This window comes from Patagioenas fasciata, chromosome 12 (assembly GCF_037038585.1).
Source record: "Patagioenas fasciata isolate bPatFas1 chromosome 12, bPatFas1.hap1, whole genome shotgun sequence".
NCBI lineage: Eukaryota > Metazoa > Chordata > Aves > Columbiformes > Columbidae > Patagioenas > Patagioenas fasciata.
Window position 1 is genome coordinate 22,080,609 of NC_092531.1, and position 24,926 is coordinate 22,105,534.

The 24,926-nt window shown below is 37.2% G+C and overlaps 1 protein-coding gene across 6 annotated transcripts in view; it reads left to right on the forward strand.

Annotated features, from left to right (window-relative positions):
* Positions 1–13,723, forward strand: part of CEMIP (cell migration inducing hyaluronidase 1) — a 111,670-nt gene extending 97,947 nt beyond the window's left edge. For 3 of the 6 annotated variants that reach the window (XM_071814040.1, XM_065847123.2, XM_065847124.2), the window contains exons 21-29: positions 497–677; positions 2,402–2,617; positions 3,513–3,724; positions 4,196–4,381; positions 5,089–5,293; positions 6,141–6,227; positions 6,543–6,700; positions 9,155–9,255; positions 10,192–13,723. In XM_071814040.1, coding sequence (XP_071670141.1) covers positions 497–677; positions 2,402–2,617; positions 3,513–3,724; positions 4,196–4,381; positions 5,089–5,293; positions 6,141–6,227; positions 6,543–6,700; positions 9,155–9,255; positions 10,192–10,319 — 1,474 coding nt within the window. In that variant the 3' untranslated portion in view covers positions 10,320–13,723. Of the gene's footprint in view, positions 1–496; positions 678–2,401; positions 2,618–3,512; positions 3,725–4,195; positions 4,382–5,088; positions 5,294–6,140; positions 6,228–6,542; positions 6,701–9,154; positions 9,256–9,366; positions 9,670–10,191 lie in introns of those variants that run through there. The other 3 variants (XM_071814043.1, XM_071814041.1, XM_071814044.1) reach the window with 3 other exon arrangements.
* Positions 13,724–24,926: the final 11,203 nt, after the last annotated feature.

Genomic DNA, 24,926 nt, shown 5'->3' on the forward strand with positions numbered 1-24,926 from the left:
TTCACCTCTTTTCAACCCTATAGATTGTACGACCTTTCCTTGTTTTCAGATCCATTTCATTGCAGTCAAATTGCACTCTTTCTGTCCTTCTTTTAGCCCTGCTGTAACTTGGCTCAGTGCAGCTCTGATGAGTTTCAGGTTTCACTGCTGCAGAACTCATTTCTGATGGCAAACTTGGATTTATTCATTTTTAGGTCAATGCTTTGGCATTGCTGTAAGTTCCTTCCCTGGAGGAGCACAGACCGAATAAAGATGGTCTGTTCAGACATAGAGAACTTGAGCTGAACTTGCAAGGATAAGAGGACTTTGCAGACCTAAAAGGGAAGGAAATCCCTTCCCTTCCAAAACACGAACTCAGGAGTCATCCTAAAGACTGTGGGAAATGAAAGCAGCTGAGAAACAAGTGCTATGGGACTGTGCATGTCTAGGATACATTCTCATCCTCCTGCTAATGTGTCATGACCAAGTCTTTCTGTCTCTTCCAAATGTGTTTTAGGGATTTTCCCATTCGAGGGATTCAATTCTACGATGGACCGATCAACGTCCAGAACTGCACCTTCCGCAAATTTGCCGCCCTAGACGGCCGGCACACGAGTGCCCTGGCCTTCCGCCTCAACAACGCCTGGCAGAGCTGCCCCAACAACAACGTCACCGACATTCATTTTGAAGACGTCCCTGTGAGTTGTCCTTCCCAGCAAAGCCTTTTCCTCTTGGTTTGGAAATGGGGTTGTGGTCAAAAAGGGTGCAGCAGCCTTTAAGAGAAAACACAAGACCTTCAGGAGGTTGCCCATTATCTTTGCCAGAAGTTTAACAAAGAGGGTGGTAGCTTAGAAAGAGAAAATTGGGTGGATGAAATAACAAAAAAATCCAATTCTCTGACAGGCTTGCAGCAAACCAGAAGCAGACGTTAGTTTCAAAAAAATAGTGACATTCAAATGGAAATCATTTCCATTTCTGTGCATCTCAGAAAGTGTTGAAATAAAGAGAAGAATCTGCTCTCTTATTTTCAACAGTGGTATAATATTAAAGCAACAACTGAGGGGAGTCTGTTGTGGAAGGTCTAACTCACCTGGAAGCAGAAAATACTGATTTGGGGAACAACCAGTGGAACTGAGCCAGTGCAGGGTGATTCTGCAGCCCTGCACACCAGGGTAATTCCACAGACTCCAGTTCTGCAGACATAAGTGAGAGCAGGACCCAGCCAAAAACGGTCTGCCAAACTTTGAATTACAGTATGAACTTCTGGGTGCTGGTTTGAACCTGTCTAGGGGTCTGTGCTTTTGAGTTATTTTTGCATTTGCTTGCACAAATACGTGCTAACTGGTTTGCTGAGGTTCACCTCTAGCAGCTGTTAAATCCAACAGCCAAACACTACAAACAAATAAATAAATAAAGTGGTTAGGACCGAAATTATTTGGGTTGCTTAACTTTCAAAAAATTAGCAGACACACTTGCTCGTGTGTCAGGAAAAGTGCTGACTAGCAATCCTTGTGCCAAATGGGATGGGAAAACCGAAATTCCCCTAAAAGTGTTGGTTGATCACTCTCTCACGTCGCACCAGGCAGGCTGGTGACGTGACATTTGTTTATGCTGGATAAAAATATCAGTCCGGAGTCGTCTGAGCAGCCATTTCCCAGAGGAGGTTGCTGATTGTTCCCAGCATCAGTGTGACTTTATGTGGCTTTGGAACCTTACAAATAAATTAGCAGGCAAAGACTGAAGTGGCTTTAGTGAAATCACACTGTCTCCTGAACCTTCCTCCAGAATTTGAAAACAAACCTTCTCACAGCTGAGGCTGAAATGCTGGTTGTTTTAGCCTTTCCCCCGTGGCCAGCAGGGAAATCCGCATCTGCTCTGTCTGACAAATCAAACACACCTTTTAAGTGTGTTACCCAGCTCTGGGCTGACTTGAGGCTTAACCAAGAGGCAGTGTGCAGGCAATGGAGAGACAATTCTAATATTCCTATACTAAATAACACTGATGTTCCTGTTGATTAACAAAATCAATATTTTGGGTCTTCCATTTTTGGATGCTCAGTTTCAGAAGCTTGTAGTTTTATTACCACATAAATACTATCTCAAAGGACCTGCAATGCTAGGCTTTGTCTGGAGCCATGGGGCCTCAGAGCCATTGAACATCAAGCCCACAATGTCTCAAGCTGAGCAGCTGATATCTGTGGCCATTTAAAGAATGATGATGTTAATGCACACACGGATTTCTTCATGCCCAAGTTGACCCACAAACTCAACATTATTTCTTGTCCAAACTACTTTTGATGCCAAATAAAGTCAGGAAACGGGTCCTTTGAACCAATCAAGTGACCATAGCCAACCTTTGTTCTGTACTGCAAGTGATTAATTCTTTTCTGGAAATGTAAATGTGTTTCACTGTTTTGTTTAGATTACCTCGAGGGTCTTCTTTGGAGAACCTGGACCCTGGTTCAATGATCTGGATATGGATGGTGATAAAACATCAGTTTTTCATGATGTAGATGGTTCTGTGTCGGAATATCCAGGCTCATACCTCATAAAAGAGGATAACTGGTTAATCAAGCACCCTGACTGCATTGACGTGCCTGACTGGAGAGGTTCCATCTGCAGCGGACACTTTGCGCAGGTAAAGCTGCGTACTTTGCAGTATTGTTATCGCTTTATTTTAAACTTATTTGCACTGTAAAGCTTGACCTTTAGAAACTGACTTTCTTCAGGTGCTCAGCATTTATTTATCTGCATGTTTGCACAGATGGTTTTGAACATGAAGATACTGGGCTACATTTTCAGACACTTTACCCTAGACTGTTAGCAGCTCTAACAGCTTCTGCCTGAAGCCCCCTAAGAGCTCCATGAGCATGGACAGATTAATATTTATAAATCCATGGGCTGTCAGCTAGTTGTTTTTCTTTGATTTATGGAGGGAAGTGTTGCCCACAGTGTTATGGGAAATGTGCTAAGGAGTCGAAATTAGATTTCGACTCTTATGATCTTTCATCCTGTTGTGTAACCACCAAACTATTCTTCCTACCACACGAGCTCTGGGTGCCGTTGCCGTGAGAGAGTCCTCACTTTTCCTTTGATGAGTAGCGCCTTTTTTGTTTGTTTGTTTTGGGTGTTGCAACTGTTGTTTTTTTTCTGTGTAGTACCACTAAAGCAAATTTGTAACCACTGACCTGTTTTTCCTGCTTCTGAAATCCAGACAGAAGGGTCCTTGTTCAGAAGTCAGATGTGTAAGATAGATCTGTCCCACTGCTGAGGGTCATCATTAATACTGAAAAATTCTTCAGCCCTAGAGCAGGTCTGTTTGAAACCTTGACTGACACATAATCTTGAACTCAGTGGATGAGGAAATGATCCTTATTTTTTTTCCAAAAACAGTTTATTTAGTGGAAAAAGAAGCCTAAGAAACTGAATATACAAGTGTACGGCACTCACGTTGGTTCGCTTCTGTTGAGTAGCTGCACATTTAATGTTTTACTGTAGTTCATTAAACCCTTGGTGAACTTTTTTTCATCTAGATATACATCCAAGCCTACAAGCCAGCCAACCTGAAAATGAAAATAATAAAAAACGACTACCACAATCACCCACTCTACTTGGAAGGGGCTTTGAGCAAAAGCAGTCATTACCAGCAGTATCAACCAGTTGTAACTCTGAGGAAAGGCTACACCATCCACTGGGACAAGACAGCCCCTGAAGAACTGGCCATATGGCTCATCAACTTCAACAAGTGAGTGATCTGACCGAATTCCAACATTCCAGCCCAGTAATGTAACTGTACATTTTTAATTGGTGAGGTCATCACCTCATGAGCTCTTCCAGAATGAACGTGCTTGTTCCAGGAAGTCCATTGAGTTCACCATCTTAACAGTTGACATCTCAGATTCCTGTTTCCTCCCCCAGGAAGCCCTTCAAGATAACACAGTTCATTTTTAGAAGCCTAATACTAATTAATTCCTGGTGCATGGGAGTCACAGGTGTGGAAGTCAGGAGCAGATTTGACCCACATTGCTTAACTAACCCATGGTTGTTATGTCTAATTTACATCTCACTGATTCATCCCAAACCATTACAATTTTAACTGGCCAGGAAAAAAATAAGTTACATTTCAGAGTGAATTATTTAGTTTGGCTTCTGGCTTGCCCAGGAAAATAATAGTCATGTGTTGACTTGTTATAATGTGGGTCTTTGCTATTCTTAGGAACGACTGGATCCAAGTAGGGTTTTGCTATCCTAAAGGGACGACGTTTTCCATTCTCTCAGACATCCACAACCGTCTCTTGAAGAAAACGTACAAAACTGGAACCTTCTATAGAACCTCTCAAATGGAGAAGCTGGAGCACAGATATCCTACCAAAGGATACTACTACTGGGATGAGGACACCGGGTAAGGAAGCAGGCGTTGCTGGTTGGACACGGCTTTGAGAAAGCTGCTGGAATGATGAGCTGTTTGGTTAATGCCATCAGCGGAGATCACAACAAAACCAGAAAGTCTTTCTGGGAATGTGACCAGCATTTAATTGTCCTGGGACTCCCACAGCTGCCAGTCATTCCCAGCCTCTGCTGCACTGCCAGTTACTGTGGGAAATGCTTTGCCAAATTAATACAAATTAGGAAAAAAAACCAGAAAAGCGAAGTGCAGACCATGAAACTGAACTGGAGACACACCCAACCCTTTTTGTTTTGAACAGCAACTATTTATAAACACTACGACAGGGATGCACAGGAACTAAGGGTGTAAAGCCTGTTGTTTTATTTTAAAGAATTAAAATAATGGGAAAGAAAGAAAAGACCTAAAGTACAAAGCATGTATTTCTACATAAATATATTGTCATAAAACAGAGCTCAAAAGGAGTTCAGATGCCATCTTGTTTCTCTTTTATATTCCCTGACCTCCTCAAACCATTTCAGAGATGCGTGTCCCCTGTATTTGCATGTGGGATGTTGAGCGCTACAAAATGCAGACATCAACACTGAGGGTTTGCAACACACGTTATTGCAAAGCCTTCATAAGAAGTTCACCAAAACCGGGACTTAGTAACTTTTCTCACAGAAGTCTCAAAGTTGCTGTTCACTTTTCTCCCCTGCCTGCAGGCTGCTGTTTCTGAAACTGAAAGCTCAAAATGAGAAGGATAAATTTGCTTTCTGCTCTGTCAAAGGCTGCGAACGAATAAGGATCAAAGCTGTGATCCCAAAGACTGCTGGCGTCAGTGACTGTGAAGCCATGGCCTATCCCAAGTACATTGAGACACCAATAGTAGAAGTGCCAATGCCCAAGAAGCTCTCTGGTGCACAACTGGTAAAGCAGTTGATTTCTTATCACAGAATTATTGTGCATGTCAATCTGTAGTTCTGGCATGTATTGTGGCTATAGACATAGAAAGACTTTGTCCCAGGTTCAGTATAACCTCTGCCTGATCTTCTGAAATGCTCCAGGTATGTGAAGCAGTATGAAACAGGTTCTTGCACATGCAGAGAGCACAGGTCCCCAAAGGACAGAGCTACCCAAGATTTCTTTTGAAGTTGGATACTTAATCTTTAGGGGCTCTGTTTTCACCGGGTGAAAAGTGGTGAACTGGAAGACAGGTTGGTCCAGGTAATGTGATTCTGGAGACACACAAGCTTTCTTGCCTGGCTATAAGAGCCAATTATCAGAGAGGGGACTGCAGAGCTGAGTGTGTCATCAATGTAAAGGATTTCATACAATGATGTGTCCTATATCCAACCCAGTCTGGTTCTGGGGGAAGAAAGGGGATATTTATCTGGGTTGGGTATTTTTGTTTGTTTTGTTTAGTTGGCTGGTTGGTTGCTTGGTTTGGGGTTTTGTCTTCTGTTTTGTTTTGTTTTTTCCCACCCTTGAAGCAGGAGTGCACAGCAAAGCCTCAGAGAATTATGTGTCAGCTCTCTAAAGGGAGGATCACTTATACTTTACCATTTGATAAAACAATTTAAATGACGGGATAAGCAAATAGATTACCATTGTGCCTAGTCTCACTATGTAATTTGGCGAGTTAGTACTTACTATGTAGCTTTCCTTCTGATTGAACTTCAAGGTTTAAAATGGTTTCTAAAAATGCAGTGTTCAGGTAATGGACATCCTCACCAGAAACTTTTCTCTTTTCTTTTTGGTGTTTTTTTGGAAACAGAAGACTAAGGACCACCTACTAGAAGTGAAAATAGAAACTTATAAGAAACAGTACTTCCACCTAAAGGATGACTTTGCATACATTGAGGTGAGCAGATGTTCCCCATGAGCTTTATGGGACAAAAGTTTAAGATATTTGCTTCATTTTTATGGAAGAGTTGCTTATGAAGTTACCTTGTATAGTTAAATTCAGGTCTCTTTTGCTTTGTATTTTGGAAAAAAGAGAAAGTTGTAACTTCTGCATATTAACAGGAATGCGTATTAGCTTGACCTCAGAGATCTAGAATTCTGCCTTTTGATAGAAAGAGCAGTCCCATGGCTCAACACTTTTAGTGCTTCTTACAGGTAGTTGTTTGCAATTGTGTTACTTCGACACATTAAGAATATCATTCCACACCCACAGGTTGATGGTGTAAGGTTTTTCCTCACTGATGAAGGTATCCAGCTGGTTGTGATTGATGGGCACCATGGGAAAGTCGTTGATCGTGTGACATTCAAAAACTCAATTCTACAAGGAATCCCAGCACAGATAGAAAATTACGTCAACAACATCAGAGATCAGTAAGTAAATAATCTGGTGTTACGAAGGAGTAATATACAGGAATGCTGTGCAACACTCATCTTTTTCCTGGCTTTTGTCACCCAACATGTGCCAGACTGACTGGGCTGACAATGAGTTCTTGTACCTGCTGGCTCCAACGGAGTCCAAATGCGAGCGGGACGTGCAGGCAGCAGCAGGATGCAGACTGTGTGATTTAGGAACTGATCGAGCCCCAGATAAACTGCAGAGGTACACGTGATTAATAAACTGCAGATCTACATTTATGCTGTGACTTACAGACAAACTGCAGACTTAAATTCACAGACCCTGCACTTATCGGCACAGATGTGCGCAGTTTACATTTTTCTGTTGCCTGCATGCTCTCTCAAATAGCTGAAAATTCCACTCATAAAACAAATTCCTCTTTGCACATGTTCCCTGCCCAGACATAAGGGCTGAGTGCTTTTATTTTTTAAGTACTGGCAGGCAGAAATGCAGAGTTTTTTGAGTGATAAGTATCCAACACATGTTCCTGCATCCTGGAGGACAGCGGCTTCGTCTGCTGGAGGAGGCATGGGAACAACATCAGAAACTCTTTAACCAAAGGGCTTGTTCTCATCTTAGTTTGTGGAATGCTATTGGGAAATGGATATATTTCATCGTTATTAAATCTGTTTTGATTGGAAATCTGTTATGTAACGTTTAATACAAATATGATTGCTTTGTTGCTGAATCATCTGGCATAACTGTGGACAGATAACAGGATATTGTTCTGGCATTTGTTCTAGAGGCTCGGGGGGAGGTTTCAACAGGGTGCCATGCAGGTGGATAAAGATTTGTTTCTAGTCTCTTAAATAATTCTGAAGGTTGCAAAAAAATACATTGAGTAGTAACTACAGAGAAGTGTGGTAGTTGCTGACTTTTCTTTCATAAAAAGTAAGAGGACAGTTCTCCTCCTTTGCAAAAAATCCAGTCTCAGTCCTGCCTAGATCCAGCTCCTGGATTCTTACTTGCTTTAGAAGACTGAATTGTAATCAGGCTTCTCATGTATTTAAGTTTTTCTGAGCCTCATTGTGTTCTCCGAATGAGTTTCCCAGGGACAAGAAAACAAAACATCTGGTGAATTTTATTTTAGACTTCCATAGCAGAAAAGGCTTAATAGAAAGTAATGATTTTAGTGAACTGAAGGAAGAAAAAATAGGTGATTTAGCATTTGCAAAGTAGTCAAAACCAGCCTGCCAGCCCAATCCACTACTGTAAGCACTGGAGGACTTGTGAGCACCTCAGGTTTATTCTAAGAAAAGTCCTGATGATTCTTAACTCTTTTTCTTCTTTGTTCCTCCACCACCCGTTGCTATTTTTCCCTGAACAGTTCCAGTTCCAGCTGAGGTGTTAAGATGTAACTGCTGCACCGGGCAGCTCAGGGCTGGAGCTCTGCAGGAGCTGTTGCCTAATTAATTTCGGTGACTCGCGTCCACTGTGATGCTGGAAAGCAGACCCAGCAAGGCTCCCATTCTGCGAGACTGCAAATGCTTTTTCAGTCAGGGAAGTTTCATCCATGGGAACCCTGCAAGGTGGAATGAAATAATTTCATCTAAGGAAGTGTTTGCTCAATTACTGTTGTGCAGCTTTAATTAGGAGGTGAACAAAGAAGACATCCTAACCTCACTGAACTTAGTAGCAAAACTTCTATAGAACTCACTGGAGTGTAGCTCTTCTTCGTTAGGCTTGGAGATAACCATGGGGGTGTTTGTGTGTCTTGTAGGGAGCTAAACTTTGCTGAGTATCCTGTGTTTCTCGCCCAAAAAGTATCACTAATTGATTATCTCTTCAGGTTTAACTTGGATTTTTATTCTGTTCATCTTGAATTAAGCGTAGGCAGCTACTGAGTTTTAACCAAGCATTTGCAGATTCGCATTAGCTTAGTTCACCTCAAGTCTTTTGTTTATCGCTTGGCACTTGTAGAGGACCCCAAGAATTTTGAGATGAAATACAGTACATGCAACTAAGTAATAATATTAATACTACACTTTTTTTGAGCAAAAGAATGCTGACAATGAAGGAAAACTGTCAGGCCAGCAGGTCTCAAATAAGTTAATTTCTTCAGGTTTAATCTGCTAATGATGAAAGAACAAGAAAATACCTGAGATTTGCTAAGAGCATGGTAGGAGGAGCATCTTCTGAGCAAAACAGGAAAGAACTGCTGGTTGGAAACCTGTAAATCATCCTAGAAAACAGTGTTTTAAAGGAAAAAATGTAGTTCTGTCTCCTTTCTAATGGGTTTTGCACGATTGGAAAAGTGAATATATGACTAAACTGTTGGAAAGCATTGACACAAGCCATTAAAGCAGAAACCACTGTAGTTCATGAGTGTCTATGGGTAACACAGGCAGGAGTTACTGGTGCTCAAGACCAACAAGCAAGGAATGTGTTCTGTCTCTTCATCTGTTTATAAATGGCTTTGTTTCCTTCAGCTCCATAGTGCTGGTGACATCTAAAGGAAGATTCATTTCAAGAGGACCATGGACTAAAGTACTGGAGAAACTTGGAGCAGAAGAAGGGTTTAGATTAAAAGGTAATCACTTTTTAAAAACTCAGTTTTAAACCGTTTTGAACTATTCCCTTCCCTTCGTTCCAATTAGGACCTTTTTCTACTTCTTAACTTTGCCTTGCTTGTTTCTATCAGCATGTGCTCAAACATCCTGGGAACAGTCATTTGTATATTCGGTAAGGTTGTATCCAATGCGGCTTTGGATAACAGCACTCACTTTAATACTGTAGAAGGGAAAAGTGCTCTGGTAGTTGTTCTTAGAAGTAAAGAATTCAGGAGTTTTGATTTTCCAGATTAGTTTTAAATAAAAAGGCATTTTCACAGTAGGAATATCAGACTTTTTTTTTTTCACACTAAATGCCCCCAACAGGATTTTTTACTTCTCTGAACTTATTTTTAGCTGCTTTTCTCTTGCAACAAAATTCTGACTTTTGATGGCCCAAAGCGTATAGATTTCAAATCACCACATATTGCACTAGAATATTGCTGAACTGTGCATGTCACTCTGATCAGCTCTGTGCGTTTTTGACTTGCTTTCCTCTTGTGTGTGTGTAAACTCGCTAATGTAGGTTTTGTTTGTTGTGCTGTCCCTCATCACCCCCTCGCCTTTCCCAAGCAGGAAAGGGTTTTGAGCATGACCACCATGCAAATAATTATAGCATCAAAAGAGAGCTCAAACCGCCTACTAAGAAGGGTTTTTCCTCCTCTCTTTCTTCTCTGCTATGTATCACACATTGTTAATTAATGGAAGCATACAACATGTAAATACAATTTTAATTAAGCTTCATTGGGAAGGTATTTCTTTAGTACCTGGATAACGCATAATTGGGAAAGCTTGAGTGCATGTGCGTGCTCTTGTGAACCCGCATCCAGCCAGCCAGGGGGTGTAGCCACCACACGGGTGGTTTTCTGGTACAGCCCTGGCACACTCCTAATAAATACATTTGCTCTGACTTGCAGAAAAAATGGCTTTTGTTGGCTTCAAAGGCAGCTTCCGCCCTGCCTGGGTGAAGCTGGTCACTGACGAGGACTCTGCTAAAATCTACCAAGCGCTGCCGATTCCTGTGGTGAAGAAAATGAAGTTATGAGGACAGAAAGCTCTGGCTGCCCCTGCGGGACGGACGGACTGACTGACTGCAGGCACCCCGCTCCAGAGGCGCAGCGTTGTCTTGTTCTTGTTGTTCACAAAGAAATCTTACTGTAAGTAGCTAGAGTGGCCACGTGTGACAGAAAAGCCTTCTCCTCTGCGATCAGCGCGTTCTGTGATCACCAGCTCCTCGCCGGTTGACTCTCGTGTTACTAAGCCAGGTTTGACCTGTTCTACAAGGTGCTGGTTTTATCAGCAACAACTTAGGTGCTGCCTATTGAAGGGGGAGCTATAGGCCTGAAGGCCATCGAGGATTATTGCTTTTACCAGCCTCTAAGTTGTCTAAACACTTTTTTTGTTTCCCCTGGTGTGACTGTTTGCTCATATAAACATGAAATGCCAATTCAAAGGCTGGTTGAAAATCTAATATAGAAAGATTCCATGAGTGATTACCTAGATGCTGGGAAACTTCACTGGACAGTAAGAATTTATCCTAAAGCTTCAATGATATTTGATCAAGCTCTTTGGGCTCTGTGTTGTACATGCACATAGTTGGGGAAGAGATTAGAGAAGGAGCAGATAAAATATGCCAGCAGAGGCTGTTGAAACCACATATTTCTGCTTGCTCAGAAAATTGTGTTTCTCCTATGGATGAAGGTTTTTTAGTAGTGGCTGCTCGAATTGAAAGTTTTCCTTCAACAAGCAGCTGTAGGCTAGAAGGGAAGCAATGTCTATGAGCACATATATCTTCTCAACCTTTCCCATACAGTAATACTGTTCAGGATCAGTCTGGAGGGTTTATGGTAGCCAAAGTCATCCTGTTCAAGGCTTCCAGTATCTAACCGGGAATACTGGGACTCACCTTGTTCAACCTCAGATAGGGTGGGCAGCTCTCGCCTTTCCAGGAAGAGCAGAGGGAGCAGGATCAGCCCCCTCTGCTGTGTGGTGCTTTCTGATCCTGTCCGCAGGCTTAAGGGCATGAGTGTCTTGATCCTCCTGGAACAGTTACATGAGATGGAAGGTGAGAGAGGTCTTAACAGGTAGCTGAAGAATTAGTGGGACTCCCCATACACTACTTGGATGTCTTGTGCCTCCTTCCCCCTTCTTCAAAGCAATATCTGGGTTATGAAGGCAGATTAGTGTGAACCAGGACTCCTGCGGGGCCATCTCTTGAAGCTGGGAAATTAAACATTATCTTGTAAAATGCTGTAAGCACTTCCAGCGTTCAGTGATATTTCTGTCTGGTTTTCAGAAGTGCCATGAAGGCATCTCTGGAGGCTGTGGCTGTTCTAAGAAATCTAAGGGGGAGAGGGTAAAAAATAGGATGACGAGCTTTTCAAAGCACATAGAATGTCAGTTTTGCCAATAATATCTGGGTTTGTTTCCTCACTTTCTCTCTGTCTGTCCCCATTGCTGCAGAAATTATTCTAGTTGCTGATGGTTAATTCATTTTGTTCTGGTTTAATTCAAGCTCATGTAATTTTTCTCCCCACTGTATTCAAAATGCTATCTTGCAGCTAGAATGAAAGAGCAAGGATTTTGTGTGTCATTCCAAAGGCTGGGCAGGCCTGGTTTAGATCAATTGCTCTGAAAGTCAAAGCAACCATGAGCAAAATGTAGACAGTGCTGCAGCTTGCACTCCACTCAAGTCTCTCCTGGGTTTTGAAACTGGAAATGTCCTTTTCAGTCTTATTATATAGTTGAACTCAATGAATGTTGTATGTATTGTTGGTGTTGGTTTTGGTTTGTTTTTTAGAAAGCACCAGGCTTTCCCTCCCTTGCTTCTCAACAAGAATCTGTTATTGAATGCTCTTTAGGTATTTGTGCCATTTCTAGAATGAATAGGCAACACTTGTAAAAGGTGAGGGTTTTCTTTTTTCCCCGGTGTCTTACAATGGTTTGGAGATTTCACAAGCTATTCCTTGAAAGAGTCAGTCTCACTTGTGGTTCAACCATCCTTAGCCTAACATCATTTATCTGATGTTCTCTTATAGCCAAAATACAGCCAGGTCCCTGAAGTCAAGCAAATAGACTTAAGAAAAATAAGAAGTCCCTTGAGTATATTAGTCTGGGTTGCTGAAACCTCTTTGCTGTCCTGAGGCAGTTCTGTTGCACCAGTGTTAGTGGACCACACTCGCTTCCAAGAGATGGACCGAAGCAGGAGTATTTCTTTCACAAGCGCTTAACAAACGGTGGGCAGGAAAGCCGGGCTCAGGATGAACCTGGTTTAGGATTTGGCTCTCTGGTTGCTCTCTGGGGTGCTCTGCCAGCTGGTTCCCTTCTCCTGCTCTCTGTGAGCGTGTGGACGCCCAGGAGGCTCAAACTATAGGTGGGTAGGTGGGTCCATCCCCTGAACTGGTTGGTTCAGCTTGTATGAGCACGCTGCCATGTGCTCAAGTGTAGCTTCAGATTTTACTATTTTTGGGAATTCTCAGGGTGCAATCGTAAGACTTTGCTTTAGGAAAAGCTCTTTTTTTCTTTTTTTTCCCTAAAAAAATATTACCTTATTAAGAGAAGAAAACGTTTAGCTTGTTCTCTCATGCACAGCTTGGCACGTGGGGCCTGTTTGGGGCTCAGGTGGGTGTTGCAGTGAATAGGGAGTTCGGGATCGCTGCAGTCTGTAAGCCTGAGGGATAACAGAGCATCCCAGTAGTGCAACAGGGCAGTGAAATACAAAGGGCTCTCACCAGCCTTTCAGGATGGAGACAGAACGCAGCCTGACACCATCACCAGTCAGCAATAGTTTTATGCCACGACTACTTATCAATCTTTGACTGTTCTAGAATTTGCACCTGCACATTTTGACAATTGAATCACCCGACTGTTCTCTGTGCGTCCAGTACAGCCCCCGCATAAGCTGCAGTTACCCTCTGTAAGGTTTTATTACTGCAAATGTTTCTGTGTTTGCCTACACAATTGCCATTGGTAGAGTGGGGTTTTTGATTGCATTTTGTTTGTTTGTCTATTTGTTTGTTTGGATGCTTGGGGTTTTTTTTTTGCCTCTGTTTGAATGCTTGTTTTACCTGTCGCCGAAATAGCTGGTCCTTTTTCGGAGTTAGATGTTTGTACATTTTCTTAGAGTTTCCAATGAAAAAAAGATATATTTTCTATTAATTTATTACAATGGCACTAAGACAACCAAATTGCAGACATATGAAGCATTTTTATGGAGTTTAGCATTGTCCGGGTTGTTCAGGAGGTCAGCAATGTGTCTTTTCTGATAATCTGCTTTGCACTTGGAAGCTCTGTGTCCGCAGCCCACGGTAATGCAGTGACTGCCTGGTTTATGATGCCAAGAACCCTTGGGACGTTGGTTCCAACAGATTGTGGCTTACAACTGACATAACGTGTAGTTGTTTGGAGTACACAACGTTTATCAAAATAAATATTCCATGCAGATTTCTTACTTTATTTTTTTGTCTTGTCTCTTCAGTACCAGTTTAACAACGAACTATTAGCTTAAGTAAGTGTGACTTTGACTGTCAATTTTTACCTCCGTGTGTGGATATGGGGGTGTATATGACAAGGGTCTAAGAAGTGTGGGTAGTAGGTTATGTGTGTGTGTAAGGGGTGGGTGTAACTATGTGTTGCTGATTCTGTGAGTGTATTTGTGTGTGTGTGTATTTGTGTGTAAAAGGGCAGTGTGTTTGTGTTACTAAAGAAAGATTAAAAAGCATAAAAATATAAAATATTAGATGTATTAATTATCTGGATAATATATTTTAAAGATGATTGATAATGTAAACTATTACATAGGTGATGTTGATATATAAAATAACACAATATTATATACTATGTTAAGTCATAGAGTGTTGTTATATATTAATATGTATCTTATATGTAATATATTACAGTATATAACAATATATAATAGTATATAATATCTAGTATATCATCATATTATATCATAGTGTTACATTATGTTACAGATACCTATAATATAATATAACATAATATCATATCATATCATATCATATGATAGAATAGAATAGAATAGAATAGAATAGAATAGAATAGAATAGAATAGAATAGAATAGAATAGAAACACAAAAAATAGAACAGACTGGAATAGAATAGAATAGAATAGAATAGAATAGAATAGAATAGAATAGAATAGAATAGAATAGAATAGAATAGAATAGAATAGAAACACAAAAAATAGAACAGACTGGAATAGAATAGAATAGAATAGAATAGAATAGAATAGAATAGAAACGAAACACAAAAAATAGAACAGACTGGAATAGAATAGAATAGAATAGAATAGAATAGAATAGAATAGAATAGAATAGAATAGAATAGAATAGAATAGAAACACAAAAAAATAGAATAGACTGGAATAGAATAGAATAGAATAGAATAGAATAGAATAGAATAGAATAGAATAGAATAGAATAGAATAGAATAGAATAGAAACACAAAAAATAGAACAGACTGGAATAGAATAGAATAGAATAGAATAGAATAGAATAGAATAGAATAGAATAGAATAGAAACACAAAAAATAGAACAGACTGGAATAGAATAGAATAGAATAGAATAGAATAGAATAGAATAGAATAGAATAGAATAGAATAGAATAGAAACACAAAAAATAGAATAGACTGGAATAGACTAGACTAGAATAGACTAGACTAGACTAGACTAGACTAGAATAGAATAGAATAGAATAGAATAGAATAGAATAGAATAGAATAGAATAGAATCGAAACACAAAAAATAGAACAGACTGGAATAGAATAGAATAGAATAGAATAGAATAGAATAGAATAGAATAGAATAGAATAGAATAGAATAGAATAGAATAGAATAGAATAGAATAGAATAGAATCGAAACACAAAAAATAGAACAGACTAGAATAGAATAGAATAGAATAGAATAGAATAGAATAGAATAGAATAGAATAGAAACACAAAAAATAGAATAGACTGGAATAGAATAGAATAGAATAGACTGGAATAGAATAGAATAGAATAGAATAGAATAGAATAGAATAGAATAGAATAGAATAGAATAGAATAGAATAGAATAGAATAGAATAGAAACACAAAAAATAGAACAGACTGGAATAGAATAGAATAGAATAGAATAGAATAGAATAGAATAGAATAGAATAGAATAGAATAGAATAGAAACACAAAAAATAGAACAGACTGAAATAGAATAGAATAGAATAGAATAGAATAGAATAGAATAGAATAGAATAGAATAGAATAGAATAGAATAGAATAGAAACACAAAAAATAGAATAGACTGGAATAGAATAGAATAGACTGGAATGGAATAGAATAGAATAGAATAGAATAGAATAGAATAGAATAGAATAGAATAGAATAGAATAGAATAGAATAGAAACACAAAAAATAGAACAGACTGGAATAGAATAGAATAGAATAGAATAGAATAGAATAGAATAGAATAGAATAGAATAGAATAGAATAGAATAGAATCGAAACACAAAAAATAGAACGGACTGGAATAGAATAGAATAGAATAGAATAGAATAGAATAGAATAGAATAGAATAGAATAGAATAGAATAGAATAGAATGGAATAGAATAGAATAGAAACACAAAAAATAGAATAGACTGGAATAGAATAGAATAGAATAGAATAGAATAGAATAGAATAGAATAGAATAGAATAGAATAGAATAGAATAGAAACACAAAAAATAGAACAGACTGGAATGGAATGGAATGGAATGGAATGGAATGGAATGGAATAGAATAGAATAGAATAGAATAGAATAGAATAGAATAGAATAGAATAGAATAGAATAGAATAGAATAGAATAGAAACACAAAAAAAAAATAGAATAGACTGGAATAGAATAGAATAGAATAGAATAGAATAGAATAGAATAGAATAGAATAGAATAGAATAGAATAGAATAGAATAGAATAGAATCGAAACACAAAAAATAGAACAGACTGGAATAGAAGAGAATAGAATAGAATAGAATAGAATAGAATAGAATAGAATAGAATAGAATAGAATAGAATAGAATAGAATAGAATAGAATAGAATAGAAACACAAAAAATAGAACAGACTGGAATAGAATAGAATAGAATAGAATAGAATAGAATAGAATAGAATAGAATAGAATAGAATAGAATAGAATAGAATCGAAACACAAAAAATAGAACGGACTGGAATAGAATAGAATAGAATAGAATAGAATAGAATAGAATAGAATAGAATAGAATAGAATAGAATAGAATAGAATAGAATAGAATAGAATAGAATAGAAACACAAAAAATAGAATAGACTGGAATAGAATAGAATAGACTGGAATAGAATAGAATAGAATAGAATAGAATAGAATAGAATAGAATCGAAACACAAAAAATAGAACAGACTGGAATAGAATAGAATAGAATAGAATAGAATAGAATAGAATAGAATAGAATAGAATAGAATAGAATAGAATAGAATAGAATAGAATAGAATAGAAACACAAAAAATAGAACAGACTGGAATAGAATAGAATAGAATAGAATAGAATAGAATAGAATAGAATAGAATAGAATAGAATAGAAACACAAAAAATAGAACAGACTGGAATAGAATAGAATAGAATAGAATAGAATAGAATAGAATAGAATAGAATAGAATAGAATCGAAACACAAAAAATAGAACGGACTGGAATAGAATAGAATAGAATAGAATAGAATAGAATAGAATAGAATAGAACAGAATAGAATAGAATAGAATAGAATAGAATAGAATAGAATAGAATAGAATAGAATAGAATAGAATAGAATAGAAACACTAAAAAATAGAACAGACTGGAATAGAATAGAATAGAATAGAATAGAATAGAATAGAATAGAATAGAATAGAATAGAATAGAATAGAATAGAATAGAATAGAATAGAATAGAATCGAAACACAAAAAATAGAACAGACTGGAATAGAATAGAATAGAATAGAATAGAATAGAATAGAATAGAATAGAATAGAATAGAACAGAACAGAACAGAATAGAATAGAAACACAAAAAATAGAATAGACTGGAATAGAATAGAATAGAATAGAATAGAATAGAATAGAATAGAATAGAATAGAATAGAATAGAATAGAACAGAATAGAATAGAATAGAATAGAATAGAATAGAATAGAATAGAATAGAATAGAATAGAATAGAATAGAAACACTAAAAAATAGAACAGACTGGAATAGAATAGAATAGAATAGAATAGAATAGAATAGAATAGAATAGAATAGAATAGAATAGAATAGAATAGAATAGAATCGAAACACAAAAAATAGAACAGACTGGAATAGAATAGAATAGAATAGAATAGAATAGAATAGAATAGAATAGAATAGAATAGAATAGAATAGAATAGAATAGAATAGAATAGAATAGAACAGAACAGAACAGAATAGAATAGAAACACAAAAAATAGAATAGACTGGAATAGAATAGAATAGAATAGAATAGAATAGAATAGAATAGAATAGAATAGAATAGAATAGAATAGAATAGAATAGAAACACAAAAAATAGAACAGACTGGAATAGAATAGAATAGAATAGAATAGAATAGAATAGAATAGAATAGAATAGAATAGAATAGAATAGAATAGAATAGAATAGAATAGAATAGAATCGAAACACAAAAAATAGAACGGACTAGAATAGAATAGAATAGAATAGAATAGAATAGAATAGAATAGAATAGAATAGAATAGAATAGAATAGAATAGAATAGAATAGAATAGAATAGAAACACAAAAAATAGAATAGACTGGAATAGAATAGAATAGACTGGAATAGAATAGAATAGAATAGAATAGAATAGAATAGAATAGAATAGAATAGAATAGAATAGAATAGAATCGAAACACAAAAAATAGAACAGACTGGAATAGAATAGAATAGAATAGAATAGAATAGAATAGAATAGAATAGAATAGAATAGAATAGAATAGAATAGAATAGAATAGAATAGAATAGAATAGAATAGAAACACAAAAAATAGAACAGACTGGAATAGAATAGAATAGAATAGAATAGAATAGAATAGAATAGAATAGAATAGAATAGAATAGAATAGAATAGAATAGAATAGAATAGAAACGAAACACAAAAAATAGAACAGACTGGAATAGAATAGAATAGAATAGAATAGAATAGAATAGAATAGAATAGAATAGAATAGAATAGAATAGAATAGAATAGAATAGAATAGAATAGAATAGAATCGAAACACAAAAAATAGAACGGACTGGAATAGAATAGAATAGAATAGAACAGAACAGAACAGAATAGAATAGAATAGAATAGAATAGAATAGAATAGAATAGAATAGAATAGAATAGAATAGAATAGAATAGAAACACTAAAAAATAGAACAGACTGGAATAGAATAGAATAGAATAGAATAGAATAGAATAGAATAGAATAGAATAGAATAGAATAGAATAGAATAGAATCGAAACACAAAAAATAGAACAGACTGGAATAGAATAGAATAGAATAGAATAGAATAGAATAGAATAGAATAGAATAGAATAGAATAGAATAGAATAGAATAGAATAGAATAGAATAGAATAGAATAGAAACACAAAAAATAGAATAGACTGGAATAGAATAGAATAGAATAGAATAGAATAGAATAGAATAGAATAGAATAGAATAGAATAGCATAGAATAGAATAGAATAGAATAGAATAGAATAGAATAGAATAGAATAGAATAGACTAGAATAGAATAGAATAGAATAGAATAGAATAGAAACACAAAAAATAGAATAGACTGGAATAGAATAGAATAGACTGGAATAGAATAGAATAGAATAGAATAGAATAGAATAGAATAGAATAGAATAGAATAGAATAGAATAGAATAGAATAGAATAGAATAGAATAGAATAGAATAGAAACACAAAAAATAGAACAGACTGGAATGGAATGGAATGGAATGGAATGGAATGGAATGGAATGGAATGGAATAGAATAGAATAGAATAGAATAGAATAGAATAGAATAGAATAGAATAGAATAGAATAGAATAGAATAGAAACGAAACACAAAAAATAGAATAGACTGGAATAGAATAGACTAGACTAGACTAGACTAGACTAGAATAGAATAGAATAGAATACCAAAAAAAATAGAATAGACTGGAATAGAATAGAACATAAAGAATAAAATATAATATAACATAAAGAATAGATTATATTAATATAATAGAATCGAACATATTAATATAATAGAATCGAATAAATTATTATAATATATTCGATAACGCTGCTGGGGCCTTTGCTTGTCCGCGCGCTCCCCCTAGTGGCCGCACGGGGGCACAGCGCCCGCTCCCCCCCCCACCTCCGCGAAAAATTTTAATACTGGGTCGTGTGTGTGTTATATTTTGCTGGTTTGTACAATGGAAAGCGGGGTGTGGGTTGCATCAGAAACCAGGAGAGACGCAGCGATTTTTGGCTCTTCCATAAATGCCGCGTGTCACACATATTCAGTCTTTTCTGAGCTGTCGCAGTTGCAACATGTGGGGCTGTGCCTCCTCTACTGTACAAATTATCCCACATCCACCCGAGGAGAAACACCCTTTGTCCAGTTTCCTAAGTCAAGAGATTGTTTTGTGACACCCAAAGGATGGGAGGGATGTGTAGAAACCACCAGTGCGGCTCCACCCTCCCGTTTCCTTCCTCCTGCTCGTCTTCTTCACAAACGCCTTCGCCCGCCGCTCCGCGCACACGCCAAGCGGAGCCGGTGACGCGCACCGCGTAACCCCCACAGCACAACCCGGAGGGGGTTCGGGGCTTTGGAAAGAGAGGAACTTGCAAGCTTGAGAAAGAAAGAAAGAAAACCAAGAAGGGGAAAAAAAAAAGAGGCCTAAAAGAAAAAAAAAGAGAGAAAGGGAAAAGTTAAGAAAGAGGAGAGAAAAAAAAAGAGGCAAAGAAAAAATGCGACAAAAGAAAAATAAAAATAAAAGAAAAATGTTTTTAAAAAAAAAGGTGAATGAAAAAAAGGGAAAACACAAATGTAAAAAAAAAGGCAAAGAAATAAATAGGAAAAAGTTAAAAAGGCAAAAAGAAAGGTGAACAAAAAAGAGAAAGAGGAAAAAAGAGGCAATAAGAACAAAGATTCAAGGAGGAAAAGGTGACAAAGAGGTGGGGTGAAAACAGAAAGAGTGGAAGAGAGTGGGTGAAGAGAGGTGGGCAAAGGGGTGAAACAGAGAAAGAGGCAAATAAAAGGGAAAAAAAGGGGCAAAAGAAAAAGTGGAAAAACAGGGAGAGTGGTGGAAAAAAAAGGCAAAAAAAGGGCAAAAACAGATGGCACAAAATAAAAATAAAAAAAAAACCACACCAAAAAAAAAGGTGGTAAAGAAAAGGTGAAAAAAGAGAAAGAGGAGGGGAAAAAAGAGAAGGAGGTGGAAAGAAAAGAAGGAAGGAGTAGTGAAAACAGAGAAAGAGGTGGAAAAATGGCTAAATAAAGAGAAAGAGGCTAAATAAATAGAAAGATGAACTACGGAAAAAGGCCTAAAAAGGAGGCAAAAAAGAGAAAGAGGAAAAAAAAAAGAAGCCAAAAAAGACAAAGGGCTGGAAAAAAAAAAGGGTGGGAAAAAAGGTGGAAAAAGAGACAAAAAACCCCAGGCTGAAACAGAGAGAGAGGTAGAGAAGGAGGTGGGAAAAGGGGAAAAAAAGGGAGAAAGGTGCAAAATAAAGGTTGGAAGATAAAAAGGTGGAAAAAGAGAAAGAAGCAAAAAATGAGAGGGGGGGGGAAGAAAAAAAAGACCAAAAAAGGTTAAAAAATAGGTCAGAAAAAGGGGGTGGGGAAGAGAAAGAGGCAAAAAAAAAGAAGGAAAAAAAACCCCACACAGAAAAAAAAAGTGAAAGGGTTGGGAAAAAGAGAAAGAGGGAAAAAAGGGCAAAAAAAGGAGTGGGGTGAAAAAAGGTAAAAAGAAAAAGATGCAGAAAAAGTGAAAAAGGTCAAAAAGAGAAAAAGACGCCAAAGGGGGTAAAACGGAGAGAAAGGGGCAAAACAGAAGACAGAAAAAGAGGTGAAAAAGGGACCAATAAAATAACAAAGGGGCAAAAAAAATCCTGAGAAGGAGGAAAAAAAGGGCAAAAATGAAAAAGCTGGCGGGGGGGGGGAAAGAGGCAAAAATCAAAATAAACAAAGAAAAGAGTGTAAAGAGGTGAAAAGAAGAGGCGGGGGTGATAACAAAGACCTGAAGATGGAGGTGAAGGAAAAGAGGCAAAATTAAATCAAACCCAAGCAAGCAACACATGCAGCAAAAAGGCCTAAAAAATTGGGGGAAAAGAGAAAGGGGGAAAACAAGGGGCAAAATAAAGAGAAATAGGCAAAACAAAATTATGAAAAAGCCTCAGAAGGCGGGAAATAAAAAGAAAGGGGCAGAAATAAAATGCAAAAGGGTGAAATAAAGGGGTAAAATAAAGGGAAAAATAACCCACACAAACCATAAGAGGAGAAAAAAAATGGTCAAGAAAAGGAGAAAGTGTTAAGTAGAAAGGGTTGAGAAAAGGAGGTAAAAAGAGAAAGAGGCAAAAAAATAGGGCAAAAAAAGACTAAGGGGTGAAGAAGAGAATGAGAACCAAACCACCAACCAACCAAAGCAAACCCAAGATATTTGTTCCAGTATTTTATTACATAAAAAGTTGATTGTCCATCGAAATTTTGCAAAGCGTTATCGATATCTTGTGTACTATCCTGGACAAACTTTTTTCCCCGAGAAAGACGTCTGGGTTATAAAATATAACTTAGAAAACTTGGTTATAGCGGCAGAACAGAGAAACCACTGAGCTGGGTGGAGAAAGGCAGCAAACATTCACCTGTCATGAACGCCGATGATTTTCCACGTACCCCTGCATAGCAGTGGAAACAATAAAGAAATAAGAGCCATAATCACCACCCTACTTGTAGAAAGATGTTTCAAAAGCTGTATTCAAATTGCACGTTTGTAGAGTTAAAAACTTGCTATTTGAAGTCTGATGTGACTCAACACCTACAAAGCAGCATCCAGTATCTGCTGGGCCACTTGGAACATTAATGACCTTCAAGGTATTTATTTATATAAATTATAGTGCGTTCAGGCCTCCTAAATCATAACAAAATCACAGCTGCTTGTATAACGCAGCACCAGGACAAGTGTTCAAGCATTTACTGGTTCTAAAAGAGAACACAAGTTGTTTTGGAGTAGAGCTGTGAACTGCGGTACCAAAGAATGGGCCGGTGAAGAAGTTCCTGCCAGATCATCATATGATACTTGCTACCATATTGAATTATTTGCTCAGCATAAAGCATGAAAAAGGGAAAAAAAATGGAAGACCAAAAAAGTTCCTTGAAGGCAGTGTTTTTGTACTTTATATCAAGCCATTACTCCTATTAAAAACCTAGAAAAACCCACCAAACACTTCGAAATTTCAATAAAGCATATGGCACAAAGCACAGCTGCATTTTGCATAGGCAACTTAGTGACTCAAGCCAGCCAAACTGAAGCCCTCTCATCAGCCGGCTGAATTGCACAGCAGCTGTTGCCCCACTCGGGACCACAACAGCAAAAGCTCATTTCTGAAGGGCTAAAACAAATACCTGCTCAGAAAAGTTGGGCTACAGAGATAGTGTAGGAATTGTATCTTCTCCTTGTCTAATTCGCTTTGTATCCTGTTCTGCATTGCTTAATTACTTAGCTCAGGATGAACGCAATTCAATCAAAAAGAGGTCATGATAACCTTCATAACGACAGCAAACTGCATTTCCACACGTTTCTAATCATAATCTGAATTGTCATCTCTATACCATAAATTCTAAAAGGAACAATCTAAGTAATCGTTTCATATCTACAAGCTTTGTCTGACCTCTGTTCACCTCTTGATAGGAGAAGCAACATTCTTTAAAAAAAAAAGTGAGGTGCAAACCCAGAACACTTGACAAAAATGGTAAATTAGTTATGAACAAAAAATGTACTGTGCATCTCTCCTCGATCCAATGGGATATCCAAGAGACTCTTCTCAACTCCACTACACATTTGGATTAATAGTAGGATACAAAAGTAATGGAGTTAAACCTGAAGAAACACAGGATTTTCATTTCTTCCACTCAGACAAACAGGCAAAGGCCTGTTTAAGTGTGGCAGGAAAGGCTGCTTTAATCCTAAATTCATACAAACATAATTAAATAAAATCAATCACCTAGAACCTTCATCAGCATCATTTAGTCCTTACATACAAAGACAACTTAGTCCGTCTCCCAAATATCTAACTAATGCATAACTGTTTAAAAGGTTTTACTACTCAGTGGAACAGGAGGTTTAGTGACATCTTTTATTTTGAACAAGCACTCACTAAGTCATAGTTTCTCCACTTTTGACACTGAAATATTCCACAAGATCAACCATTATGGTTCAATTAGGACCTTTTATCCAAAACACTTGGATTTTAGCACCTTCAATAAAGAATCAAAGTAATATCTTGGTAGTATCGAATGAAGACAGTTAATACTGTGCTCATCCCCTGGAAAATGACATGGACCATAAATACCTGGTGCATTGAGTCCTTAACGCATAGTAAGGCAGAAGGAAAACAATTCTAAGTGATGCATTTGACTGAACACAATGTGAATATAATACAACCTTTCCAATTATTCAAAGCCTTCGGAGAAGAAATCAAAATTGCTCCCGTACATGCAAATTACAGTATTTAAATCCAATGTTCATTTATAATCAACCATGTCAATCCAGGAATCTGTACCCAAAAAAGTATACCTGGTCATTAAACATCAGTAACTGATATGTCTAACTCAAAGTCTAACTCTGTACTGTAATGAGTGCTTTTTCAAAGACTTCAGCAAACCCTTAAACCAATAAAACAAATTAATTTCAAAGTTATAGTGATTTCTTCTAGCTCACTGTCCAGATAATGGGAATACTTAACACTTGTTTCTGCAGGCTCAGTTCTTTGGCAGCAATAGCAATCTGAATGACACGAATTTGATCGCTCCTCTTCTCACTGACACCGCTCATGTGGGAACTGTAATTCCAGTAACATCCCAGCATTGCTTCTGGTGGGTACAGAATCTCCTTTCTGCAAAGATTTGGGGTGCATTAGCCACATATCTGCCTTAGCTCCTACTGCACTTCTAAGCACTTCGATGGATTTGTGGGGGACACATAGAATGGGGTTTATTTTAAAGAAACAGGTTGTCTAACTAGACCTGCCCTAAATGCCATCATTTCAGGCATCTTCAGCCGTTGTAACACTATTATTTGCAATTTTAGGCTGTTTTGCAAACTGAGTCTAGCAAACTGGTATCCAAGAGAATCTTTTAGCACCGTACTCTGCTACCTGACAGCAGCTCCGGATCTACGACCAACTTACGTACCCAAGATGGACGTGGTTACTATAGACGAACATCGGTGTATTCTGAGATTGTATTTCTTCTTTTCCACTTTTAAATTAAATTTGTGATGTTAGACGCATGCAGTTGTATGTTAACTTTAAACAAAAACAAAAGCAGAAAAAAAATCACAAACTAAAGTAGTCAATCGCTGGTATTAAACATTACCTTTCTTGTAACTGAACAAACGCCAACATTAATAAGTAAACCGGTGTGTTT